This window comes from Phoenix dactylifera, unplaced genomic scaffold, assembly GCF_009389715.1.
Source record: "Phoenix dactylifera cultivar Barhee BC4 unplaced genomic scaffold, palm_55x_up_171113_PBpolish2nd_filt_p 000807F, whole genome shotgun sequence".
NCBI classification, from domain to species: domain Eukaryota; kingdom Viridiplantae; phylum Streptophyta; class Magnoliopsida; order Arecales; family Arecaceae; genus Phoenix; species Phoenix dactylifera.
This window is the reverse complement of record NW_024068174.1, coordinates 163,745-175,749: the sequence shown is the minus strand read 5'-3', so window position 1 is coordinate 175,749 and position 12,005 is coordinate 163,745. Positions and strand designations below refer to the sequence as shown.

The following is a 12,005-nucleotide window of genomic DNA, read 5'->3' as shown; positions in this document are numbered from 1 at the left end:
ACAGCTCTTCGATCAGACTGTGGTCGGTGCCGCAATCAGAGCCGCATGGGAGGCCGTCTCCTATGCAAGACGAGTGCTGGGAATGAACCATATTGTCCTGAAGAGGAACTTAGCCATGATGATCAAGTGGTCCAAGATTTGGGTCGTGTGGTTGGCAGGTTGTGACCGATACACGACATCCACAGTCGTTTGGAGGGAGTGCGCCTCCCATCGAGCTACCTATGTCTTCCAAGAGGTAAACAGTATGGCAGACTGGGTGACATCCTTCGTGGCTCATCACTCTAGAAATTTTGTTTGGGATAATTACATCTCGGTTCCGTCTCCTATGTATTTTCTTCTTTTTTCTGACCTTATGGGCTGCACCCATACCCATTGTGGGTGAGTCGCCGATCCTTCTTCTTTCTTCTGCAATCCTTCTCAGGCATTCTCCTCCATGCCATCATCACTTGTCATGCCACCCGCATCCACCGGTATCGCGACATCGAAGAATAACAGAGCCTTTCGCAGTGACCTTCCATGCTGCCCACCAGAGAGTAGAAGCAGCGAGTTTCTGATGGGAGGTGGTGATATAGGTAATAAGGCCAACAACACATTCAGGGATGATATGAAAACAGAGGTGCCACCGCCGTCAGCTTCGGGGCCTTCGGTGCAGTGAAGGATTACTCTTCCCCCCACAATTTTGTAGACTATATGCTTGTTAGAAGCAAAGTGATGGGTGCAGCACCGGGCTAAACTAGATACTAGTTGGATGTAGGTGATGAGCGTAGGGTTAAGCCCACCTTCACAGTTTTGCAGACTAGACTGGATAAGAAGGATGTAACTGAGGGGTGAAGTTCAGGGGCAACCCTGCCTTCCCAGTTTTGTGGTATTTACTATTTTATTATCAGTCAGAGTTCTTTTTTTACTTTTTTGTTCCATTCTCGAAATATGTTGGAGTCGAATGTCAAATTTAAGTAATGTGCACACTCCTAATTGGAATGGATGATCAAGTAACAAGAGCATTCGTAAATATTTGATCATGGTGATATGCATGGCTGGAAAAAAAAAAGAACTTGAAAAAGTCATATACATTACTTGGAAGAACAGAGAGATGCATAACTTTGTGCACGAGTGAAGTCCATATATAAGCTCTTATAATTTGGATTGATTGTATTATCAATGCCATTTGTTACCCTTCCTATTTCATAAGAATGAGAAAGGTAAAAAAAAAATTCCCACCAAACAAAATTTCAAACAGAATTTCATCAACAAATAAACAATCTCTACTCTATATCAATTTAATATACATGACCGAACAGAAAGTAAGATGCATAACCTTGTGCATGAGTAAAGTCCACACAAAAACTTTTACTAATTGGATCGACTGTATTCAGTTACAGATTGATAACAACGCCAATCATTACCCTTCATATTTCATAAGAATGAGAAAGGCAAAAAAAGATCCCACCAAAAAAAATTCAAACAGAATTTCATGAACATATAAACAATCTCTAGTCTCTGAAAGGCAAAGCAGATAAAAAGGACAAGAAAGTAAATATGCATGATAGAAATAACACTTCCATCCTCTTCCACCCGTCACCCCGGAGTTTTGCAATCTATGAAACATGGCTCACTAATCTACCTCATCTGGTAAGCACCATACCTGAAAGCTTTGACCAATGCCATCATGATATTTTATTTTTCAACTGATGAATAGCACCATTAACAATCAACACACTGAATGATTCAAAATAAAGAGAAAAAAAAAATCCCACCCAATATAAAAAATTCAAACAGAATGCAGTGAAGATACGAGAATGTCAAATCTTTCAATAACTTGGGGAGCGAAACAGATAAATATGAGGGAACAAAAGAAAAAAGACATACAAGCTTACTGTACAAAAAAGGCTTCTGTCCTCGCCCACCCATCAACCTCCCATCTTAGGAAATATTCCAGAAAAGTTGGGCAACTTATCTACATGCTTCAGTGCTCGTTCGGCAATCTGCTTTGTTCGATAGTCACCGTGCCTAAAAGCTTCAACTAAAGCCGTCCCCACATTTTGATCTCCTGAAATCTCGTAAGCTATGTCATCCGTCCGCAAAATTCTCTCAACAGCCCAAACAGCTCGTTGCCTGAGTATCTCTGTTTGGTTCTCCCGCAATACCTCAAGTATTGGTTTAATCCCATCTGCATCACATAGCGCCATCACACCTTGCTCGATGTCCACACCATCATCCAACAGCGTGCACAGGGCTGCCAAGGCAGCCTCCACAACCTTCCCATTTGTATGGTCCAAACAGGCAACCAACTTCTCCACTGCCTTCCCTTCTAACAGACAGAAGCTCTCCTTCATAGAACAGATCCCATGGTGGACTCGACACAAGCCAGTTACAACAGGCTGCTTACTGAGACATGGGAATATAGAACAACAAAATCCTTGCTCCGGGACAACCGGAATTCTTGTTTGATGTTTTGACTGTTTTGAGAGATTCTCCAATGCCATAGCAGAGACCATTTGTACCCTATCAAGCCCACTCATCTGAAGAAGATCAGTGAAAAGTGCAGCAAGATTATGATCGCGAGCAAGGGATACGATATCAGATTCATCCTCCAGAATATATGTCAGCCTTGAGAGAACTCTTACAAGCCCTTCAAGAAAGGGAGTGACAAAACGACTACCACGAGTCTCCCCTTGCCGAATCCTGACAACTTTGGAAATGATTATGTCGAAGGCCCCCTCATCCAGAAGACGCCTAATGAGGCGTGAGTCCCCCTCGGGAAGATCAGCTAGAAGCCCAATAGCAGCTGCTTGCTCTTCAGAGATCCCATTATTCTCTGCGATGACCTTGATCAAGCTGCTGAGCTGGCAAGCAGTACCACAAAGGGCATCTGCCAGCTCTTGACCCATGTAAGGTGAAATGCGATGGAGGAGTTTAATAGAAGCCATGCGGAGATCCCTCTGTGGAGCTTCCACAAATTGAATCAAGCTGATGGTAGCACCAGAGCTTTTGATGGCAGCCACTATGTTTAGAACAGTTGTGGAAGAACTTGTAAGTCCAACGAGGACCTGAAGGAGCTTAGACTCAACTGCAGGACCTGTGTTGCTGATGAGATGTAGTAGATTATGAACAATGTCTTCCGAGACCAAGGTTTGGTGGTCATGACCAAGTGGGATAGACTCAATACCAGCACTTGAAGACACAATATTAGCAAGAACTGTTGCAGAGACTTCCTTCAGCCTCATGGGGAGCTGGTTGGCACCAACAGTGAAAAGGTCATTCATGAGAGGGGGGAGAATGCCAGCTTGGATTAGTATCTTGGCACTTGTTTCATAGGATGAAATCTGGTTCAATGCCTTGAGAGCAGATTCTCTTGCTTCCTTGCTCCCACTCCTCATGATATCAACCAGTGCTGAGCCTGCAGTTTGGGTGACAAATACTTTCACATCATTGCTCAAAACAAGCTCCCCGAGATATGCAGCCATAGAGAGCTGTGTTTCAGGTGAACCTGCAAAATTTTTCATGGCATACATTGAGGTGAATAGCTTGCAAAAATTGGTGCAGCAACATTTCATCTGTCCAAAATTCACAAGATGCAAAAATTCACTGATACATTGCACTCAGTGAGACTTTCAGAAATTACCTCCATACTGCAAAGATGCACTGATATATTCAAACCACAATTGATTTTACTATAACTTATTACTTTTTTATGGAAGCATCCCTCCCCTTGCATTTACATACCATGCATTATTCATATATCTCTTGTATAGTCAGTCTCCATGGCCAATGTACAAGCAACAAAGAAAAGAAGTTTCAAACAGAATATATAGATATAATAAGTAGAAGGTACCTTCAAGGAGCAGGGTAAGAAGGGGCTGCAGTCTACCATTTTCAGCCATTTGCCTCACATTTTTTTCACACTTTTCCAGATTCTCTAGTGTTTTCTCAGCTCTCTCAACAGTCAAAATGTTTTCTGATTTACTACTTGACATCCCAACTAGTATAAGAATTGCTCCGTTGACCCCACCAATCTTTTCACACACACATTCAGATTTTGAAAGCTCATATAAAAGAGAGACAGCTTCCTCTCTTTCTTGGGAATGCTCATGTGACAAGAACTTTACAATAGTACGAATGGTGTCCCCTGCAGCCATAGCTTCCTGCACATCAAGGAAATTAAAAATATATCATCAAGAAACATACAACTCAAGAAAGATGCAAAAGCAGCTGAAAAAAAAACAGCAACAAGCCCAAGGACAACCTTATTGTCGTTGTCTTCTTCAGCCACAATACGAAGAGTTTCTAATGCTTTGCATCGCACTCTCCTGCTGCTACTCTTCATCATGCCAGAAATCATAGGTATCAAGTCCGCATCCCTTACAACATGCTTACTGGACCTGCTTTTCTGGCAAATATAAGTGACAAAGTTTAGAGCTTGTAAAACATCACTTTCTGCGCTTCCTAAAGTGAGAGATCTACAAGCTTTATCAAGCTGAGCAGCTTCATTTCTTTGGGTCCATTCTTCAATAGTATTCCTTAGAGCAATACTAGGGTTCAGGTCAGTGCAATTTAGCTCTTTCAGTGTCAATGGGCAAATTGGCTTCCTTCCACTGCCCCTGCATTCCTTGAACCACTTCTCAATAGCTTCCCTCTCAAAGGTCTGCCCACTCTCTAGTGTAACAGGATCCCTCATAATTTGTTTCGTAAGTGGGCAGAGAAAGGCCTCATAAATAGGCTCAATGTGCAACTGTTCATGATTATTCTCATTGGAGTGGCTACTAGAATCATAATTTCCCTCCCGATCTTCTGCCATTTGCTAACAAAAACCTATTGCAACAAACAAATTTGTGTTAGTTCCAGGCACCATGGATATGATCAGAACCATAATTATTTAGTAATAAAGTCAATAATAGAAAATTCTTGCACTAACAGAGGTCAAGACCCAACCAAATACAAGCTGCAAAATTAAACCTTAGGCTCCATCCTGCTAATAACCTTGATTACAGGCCTAACTTTTCTTGCAATCATTAAGATAGGACCAATACCTGATGAACTCTGTCCAAACTAGTTGTTTATTAATATCGGATCAGGCAATAGTTGGGTAAAGATGGACAACATTTAATTGTGGTAGCAGGATGAGACAGCTGTATAAAATGATTCAAATTGTCAAGCTGCAATGACAATAAGGTAGGGCCTTCCACATCAAAAAGAACAACTATTCCACAAAACAAGAATTAGTCAGTCTGTCAATCTACAATGTTCCAATACCAGTGAATCTGATGGGGACATGGGACAATATTGCTTGCCTATAATGTTCAAAAAAGGTCAAGGCATGAGAGTATAAAACAACTCAGATAATGTGAGATGTAATCCTTGAGGCATAAGACAATCTTCCTCTTATCAAAGAGGATAAGGCATTGTTAACATACTAAATTTCAGTAAAGAACTCATTTTTGATGCTCCAAATGTGGCCAAATCTTAAATTAATGTGTCAAAAAGGTGGCATGCTTTGGTTCAAAGTAATTGTCTGCATAACATGTAAAATAACATATCCTACCATATATAACCTTGGAATTTTCATTTCAAACACAAAACCATGCAAATATAAATAATACATGCCCATCCAATCACATGTGGAGTTGAGCCTCGCATAGAAGGGATGGAAAAACATATGAATTGATCATAGAGGTTCATAAGGCAATTAAAAGAAAAATATCTTCTTCCAAGGACCAGTAGAAAAAGAAAATGATTCATGGACTTCCAAAGACACATACACACTGACATTATATATGTATATAGATGTATATGTGTGTGTGTATATATATATATGCCTGTGTGTGTAAAATCTGAAACAGTGAGATACAAATACAACTAAGGATGCTTTCACCAGAGATAGTTGTCATGTTAAAAAATGTTTCAGAGATGAGTATAAGTCAAAAAAGAATTCAACTCTGAATCCCTACAAATTTTCAATGCAGGTATCCAAAGATTAAAAAACAATGAGAAGATGCAAAAGAGACACTAGGTATAAGTAAACTACAAATCAAAGCATGAAAACAGCAAAAGAAATACTGTTAAATTGGCCTTGGTACAACGTTTAATACACCAGAGTGCACCCACTGATGCAAAAGTATGAGACATTAGGTATAAGTGAACCACAAATCAAAGTATGAAAATAACAAAAGACATATTGTTAAATTGGTCATGGTACAACGTTTAATACACCAAAGTGCACCCACTACTGGGCAATCAACTTTATGAGTAAATCCTTGGAGGAAATGTTCATAAAACAATGATAAAACACACATATACACGTGAATCAGATAACAATGCCCTGGTTTTAATAATTTTCACAATAAAAGTTAAGAAGATTATGTGTTTGATAATACATCCCATATACACAAGCACATAATGCGCACAGCCTGTAGGATTTAAAATATTAGTCACTGCAAAATACATGGTGGGCAATCTAAACTTAAAACTCAACTGGTTTTTTAAAGGTCCTTACTGATTAATGAATTGTGGACAGTGCTTATATTCGCTAATATTTTGCATGATCCCATTACTATCTTAAACTAACTTCCCTTAAAGAGCTGAAGGAGGTCTCAGCCTTTTCAAATTTCTTCATCAAACAAGATGTTTGAAAAAAAATCAAAAATGGATGTAATAATTGATTATTGACTTGTCTTCTTGTTAAAATCACCACTTTTCCTAAAAGTTTAAGCTTTTGGGACAAGTGGTGATTTCAACTTGGTATCAGAGCAGAGGATCTGAGTTCGAACCCTGTCTCCGCACTCTTTAACCCCATTATTAAAAAACTTTCATATATTGGCCTCGCCCATTAAAAGGAAAGTCCGGCCCATGTGTGAGGGGGAGTGTAAAAAAATATATAATATATAAATAAATCTATCTCATCCTATCAGCTTAAGCTTTTGGGACAAGTGGTGATTTCCACACTCCTCCAACTCTCCAGTAATATCTAGCAAATATATGTATAGATATAAATAGATAGACAAATAGATAGATATGAGAGAAAGAACCATTAATGGATTTCTCTGCTACTAATAAATTAGATTTACAATTAAATTCTTAATCCATCTAGTTTGTCTTTCACTATAGTCTCATATCCACGATAACAGCATAATCTCTTCCAATGCACATAACATTACATTTTTTCCCCTATATGTAGAATCATAAATAGTTAGAATTGGCTGACTTGAACAATAGTGCCTTCATAGGTATTGGTTGATAATCAGTGACATCCTGTTGCTCATTCTGGAGCATACTTGTATCCTTTGTGTGAAAGAAGGATTCACCTTCCTTCATGCTCATTCACACTGAATCATCCACTGCATGCTTTGAGATCCATGCATGTGTGAATGATGGAGTTCAGAGCACTTTGAGATTTGTGCATTGGGTGATCCAACGGTGGATGGGTGCGAAGGAAGGTGAATCCTTCTTTCACACAAAGGATACAAATATGATCCACTGACTATAAACGATGATGTGCACAGGTGCCAATAGAGTACAAAAAAAGTTATCACAATGTTATAACTCGTTATCCCAAATGTGCTTCATAATTTAACTGATTCATATTCTCAAAAAGATAATATAATTATTAAAGTCCAAGTGGAAGCATATCAACATCAAAGGAAATTATTCAAGTTATATGTCACACAAATCTCATGCATATGTCCCGTCCAATGATCAAGTAGATTATCACATCAAATGTAAAATATAGTTGAGTATAATTTCAAATGCAGGTAATGGCTCTAGATCTCATCATTCCATCAACCTGTTTTTTTTTTTTTTTTGTTGTTTGTTTTTTGATGCAGCATTTTACCATCCTGTTTACTTCTTTTTTAGATATATATAATAAATCTAAACTACAGGGATGTTCATACAAATTATATGGCCTTGTCATTTTCTTAAGTTGCAATTTCATTTGCTTGTGGTTATTGGCAAACATTCAAACATGACCATAGAATGTCTAAAGTATAAATGAAGTGTGTATATATGTGTCTTTTTACTAAATCAGATTATTCAATTACTTTCTTGATTATAGGAACAATTTATTGCTATCCTACTAGTTTACTTGCTAAGAATATAGACAACTCCATCAAATCACTCATTCACCGATGCCTAAGAATTTGGATTTACCATAAAAGATGGCTCCTCTCATCTCTTTACAAAGAAAATACCCTGCCAATGTATGAGTTTCTATGGGCTTCTCTACGCACTGCCTCGGTGCTACAAAATGCACATAAAGGGAGTGCAAGAAGAATCTGTCTTGGCATGGCAGTTCTAGTCTTTATACCCCATCTCATGAAACCCTTCTCTTCCTCCATTCTCGTTATTCCCAGACCTATTATCAAAACACTGTCACCCAACATTTTCTCAGGGTTTTCTTTCTACAGCATCATTTTGATTGACATAGTGAAATCTGGCTGCAATCTCACAACCTTTGATCAGCACAATCTATAAGTGCTCCTCTCTTATTAGGATATGTTATATTGGGCTTTAAAAGTTCACATATGGAGTTTTACTATTTTTCTCCTACCAAAAATCCTGTTTCAAAGTAAATTACTCAATCTGGTATCTCATGATTTAAACTTGATTTGAGTTTTTAGTAGCAAGTCATGTGAATCATAAAAATATCCTTGAGTTTTATATTATTAGACATAAAATATGATTGGGATGGGCCTGGTTGGGCAAGGCCCAGAATTTTTTTTCCAAATTGACCTAGCCTGGTCCAGGTTGGCAGTCAGGTGCTGAAAGGCAATGGCCTAGTAAAAGTTCTCTTTTGGTCAGGTTAACCGATGACCACCCTGGCCATTTGACTCCTGGCATAAAGCCAAAAGCTTTATTTTAAACAATGGCAAAAGCAAAACAGAACAAATCCTAAAAATCCAACCACTTCAGTTGCCGCTGCCTGAATGGTAAATAGGCCAAGTGATGTCTATAGTTGTTTAGAATTTGTTGTGGTCTTATTTCAGAACATGATGCCATGCAGTTAAAAGACTGTTTTTATATCCAAAGTAAAGTGATCGGTCAAGAATGCAGGTAGTTGTTTTCCCTAACAAATTTCATCTTAGGAGGCCTGGCTTTTCTTGAAGCATGTGACTTTATGCTCATTACATAAGAAATCACATGGCACAGAACAATAACAAACTCTACCACAATTATCCAATCAATGGCTATTTCACTGGAAAGAAAGTCATTCTACATGAACTAAAATATGTCAGGACAACAACTCTTGGATGTGCATGAGGATGATACAGAAGAGCTTCACAACCTGACACCTTATGGCATCTTTTATTTTTTAAAAATTCCAAGGTACCAATTTCTTTCCTGCAGAGGCTTTGTTGCTTATCGCCCTCCATAAATGGCAATTCCTAGTTCTCTGGTGATTAAATTATTCAACATGATCAATCCACATCGAGGTGCCAAATTGTGGATCATGTACCTTAGTTCCTAATCTAGAATCAAGCAGGTCAGTTGTGACCACTATAAGGTATCAAAATGGACCCAATTGTCCAAATATCCAGACATCTAGAAATCATCCTTTATTAGAAGCATTAAAACTTCATATATTTGTTCATGTATTTTTTAAAGGCTCTCGATTTATCTTACTTTCTAAACAGGTCATGCTGTAACCCCTGTGAGGTATCAAAATGGGCCCAATTGTCCAAATATCCAGAAGTCTAGGAACCATCCATTGTTAGAAGCATTAAAACTAGATGAATTTGTTCCCGTATTTTAAAAAATTCTCAATTTAGTTTTGTCAAAAAAATGTTTCCTTGTAAGATCCTAACGTACTCAATTGAAAAATCAGTTGATCTTCAATTGTTATCAATATGACATGCTTTAATATCAATGAATTGTTAGATTCTTAAGAAAAATGCTATAAGTGGCATCAACATGTTCCAACTCACAAAAGAGTGAGAAAACCTTGCTATAAGAACCACGCAGCACTGTCCCTGTGAGAGAATGCAAAAGCCAAGTGGCTGATCTGGATATACTAAGCTATTATAAATACCAACCAACCATATCTCCATAACAATAAAAAGATGACCCGTGATACCTTTGAACTGATCACAAATAGGTCAATATACCCAACTTCCCAAAAACAGGTTCAACCTTCGAGTGTACTCGATACTCCTTTATACAAGGACATTTATCTCAAAGAAGGAGTTCCTTCCCTTGTTCCGAATCCAAACACAAAGAGGTCACAATACCCATAATTCCCAGAAAAAAGTTTCAACTTTTGAGGGTGCATTTATTACTTCTTACTCCAAACTTCATTATAAGGATATTTATCCAAAAATTGAAGTTCCCACGAAAGGATAGATAACCAAAATCCACAAAGATTCATCTCAATGCACATCGATTCAAAGCATCCATCAAATGCCAGAACTAGAAAACCCTAAACCAGAAAAAATAAACAAGAAAATGGGCAATGAATCAACAAAAAACCTGCCAACGAACTGGAATAGGGAACCGAATCATACCACTTTGAGTTCTTTTCAAGGTCTCTCCGGACGATCTTCCCTTGGAAGCCCTAATTCGCCGCCGCCCATGCTCCGCCTTCCACGGACGGCCCTTCTAGCCCCGCGGCGCAATCCAACTCCTCGGCCGCTCGAAGGAAGAAGCCAAGAGAGACAGAACAGTCGCAGATGGAAGCGATCAGAGCACGCGCGAGCGCGAGCGCGAGAGAGGGTGGGGATTGAGAGAGGAAGCGCGGAGGAACGAGAGTGGGAGAGGGTTTTTGACTCGCCCAAAGAGAAGGAAAAGAGTAGAGAAGACGAAGCGAATTGATGAGAGGTGGGATAAGACGGAGCGGGTAATTCGTCCAGGCGGCGCCAATCGGTGTTTGGTGGTTGGGGCGTTGTTTCATTTCCATTTTTACGGCTAACCGTTACCGAGCAACGGCTTTTTCACCGTCATAACAACTATAACGGCCGTTATGTCCTTCCGTCATGATTTTGAGTTTTTAGTATTAAAATTATCAAAATAATGGCCCTTTTCAGTTGGTTCTATTTTTTGGTTAAAATATATTATTCCATAAGTATAGTTCACTGCTTCACGATTGATGACCAATGTTTGCATTATAACTGGCAGTTAGAAAAGTTATTATTTTATTTACTTTTTACTAAAACAGATGATTTATATCATTCGAATACATATACATCTAATGAAATCAGAAAACAATAAGCTTTAGAGCGCTCTAGACAACTCCCCTTCTCTAATCCACAGTTTGTTATTTTATTTATTTTTTTAACTAAAAAAATAATTTATATCATTCGAATACAGATACATTTAAAGAAGTCAAAAAACAATAAGCTCTAGAATGCTCTAGACAACTCTTCTTCTCTAATCTATAGTATGTTTTCAGAGTGATTAAATACATACAAAACTACTGCTTTATTTGTCACTCTAAATATATGCTTAGTTTGAAAAATTACACCACCATCCATTGTAGCCTAAATATTCTGAAACAAGAACGACCCTCCTCACTGCCACTAGGGCGACCTGGATCCGGCCAATCAGAGAAGTTATCTTCTGTATTGCTGTCAGTTATCATGCAGAAGGTTATGACGGCCGTTAAAATGTTACAGCCTCCACTTTTTAAACTTGCTACCCTTTTGGGCAAGTTGTACTTGTTTATTGGCCACGAGCTCGTTTGGTCTCCTACAGCTACAAGTCTAATAAAAAATTGAAAGCTACCGCAGGGAGCATCTGTGGGCATTTGATGGTACAGGACCATGGTTCATGAACCAAGTGTCGGTGGGCCTTTAAAAAAGACATCAGGCTCAATAAAAAAATTTGGAAGGATATTAATCTTCAGTTAAGTACCAAGATATAGACACAAAATTCAATCAACAAATCAAAATACTCGGTTATTAGAACGAAGTTGTACTCAACTAGTAGAGCAAAATTATACTCGTTCAGCAGGCTGAAGTTATACTGGATCAATAAGTCTTTAAAAATTTATGGTGAGTTAGAATTATTTCGGGCATTAA

At 38.5% G+C, this 12,005-nt stretch overlaps 1 protein-coding gene across 2 annotated transcripts; it reads right to left on the bottom strand.

Annotated features, from left to right (window-relative positions):
- Window positions 1–1,643: 1,643 nt before the first annotated feature.
- Window positions 1,644–10,787, bottom strand: LOC120107263 (U-box domain-containing protein 44-like). Of its 2 annotated transcripts, none has more exons than XM_039120475.1 (4): window positions 10,459–10,787; window positions 4,244–4,809; window positions 3,833–4,142; window positions 1,644–3,487 (listed from the first exon to the last, which is right to left on the bottom strand). In XM_039120475.1, the coding sequence occupies exons 2-4, from the start codon at window positions 4,793–4,795 to the stop codon at window positions 1,908–1,910; spliced, it is 2,442 nt and encodes an 813-aa protein (XP_038976403.1). In that variant the 5' UTR covers window positions 4,796–4,809; window positions 10,459–10,787; the 3' UTR covers window positions 1,644–1,907. The 2 variants fall into 2 exon arrangements, with proteins under 2 accessions (XP_038976403.1, XP_038976402.1); XM_039120474.1 differs by having other exon boundaries at window positions 10,494–10,786.
- Window positions 10,788–12,005: the final 1,218 nt, after the last annotated feature.

What these genes read in the sequence shown, in the direction of transcription:
- LOC120107263 (XM_039120475.1), bottom strand. Translation starts at nt 4,795, where the DNA reads ATGGCAGAAGATCGGGAGGGAAATTATGATTCTAGTAGCCACTCCAAT. An exon ending in AAGAAGACAACGACAATAAG is followed by an intron (nt 4,143 to 4,243) that starts GTTGTCCTTGGG and finishes CTTGATGTGCAG; the next exon opens with GAAGCTATGGCTGCAGGGGA. An exon ending in TCTTACCCTGCTCCTTGAAG is followed by an intron (nt 3,488 to 3,832) that starts GTACCTTCTACT and finishes AAAATTTTGCAG; the next exon opens with GTTCACCTGAAACACAGCTC.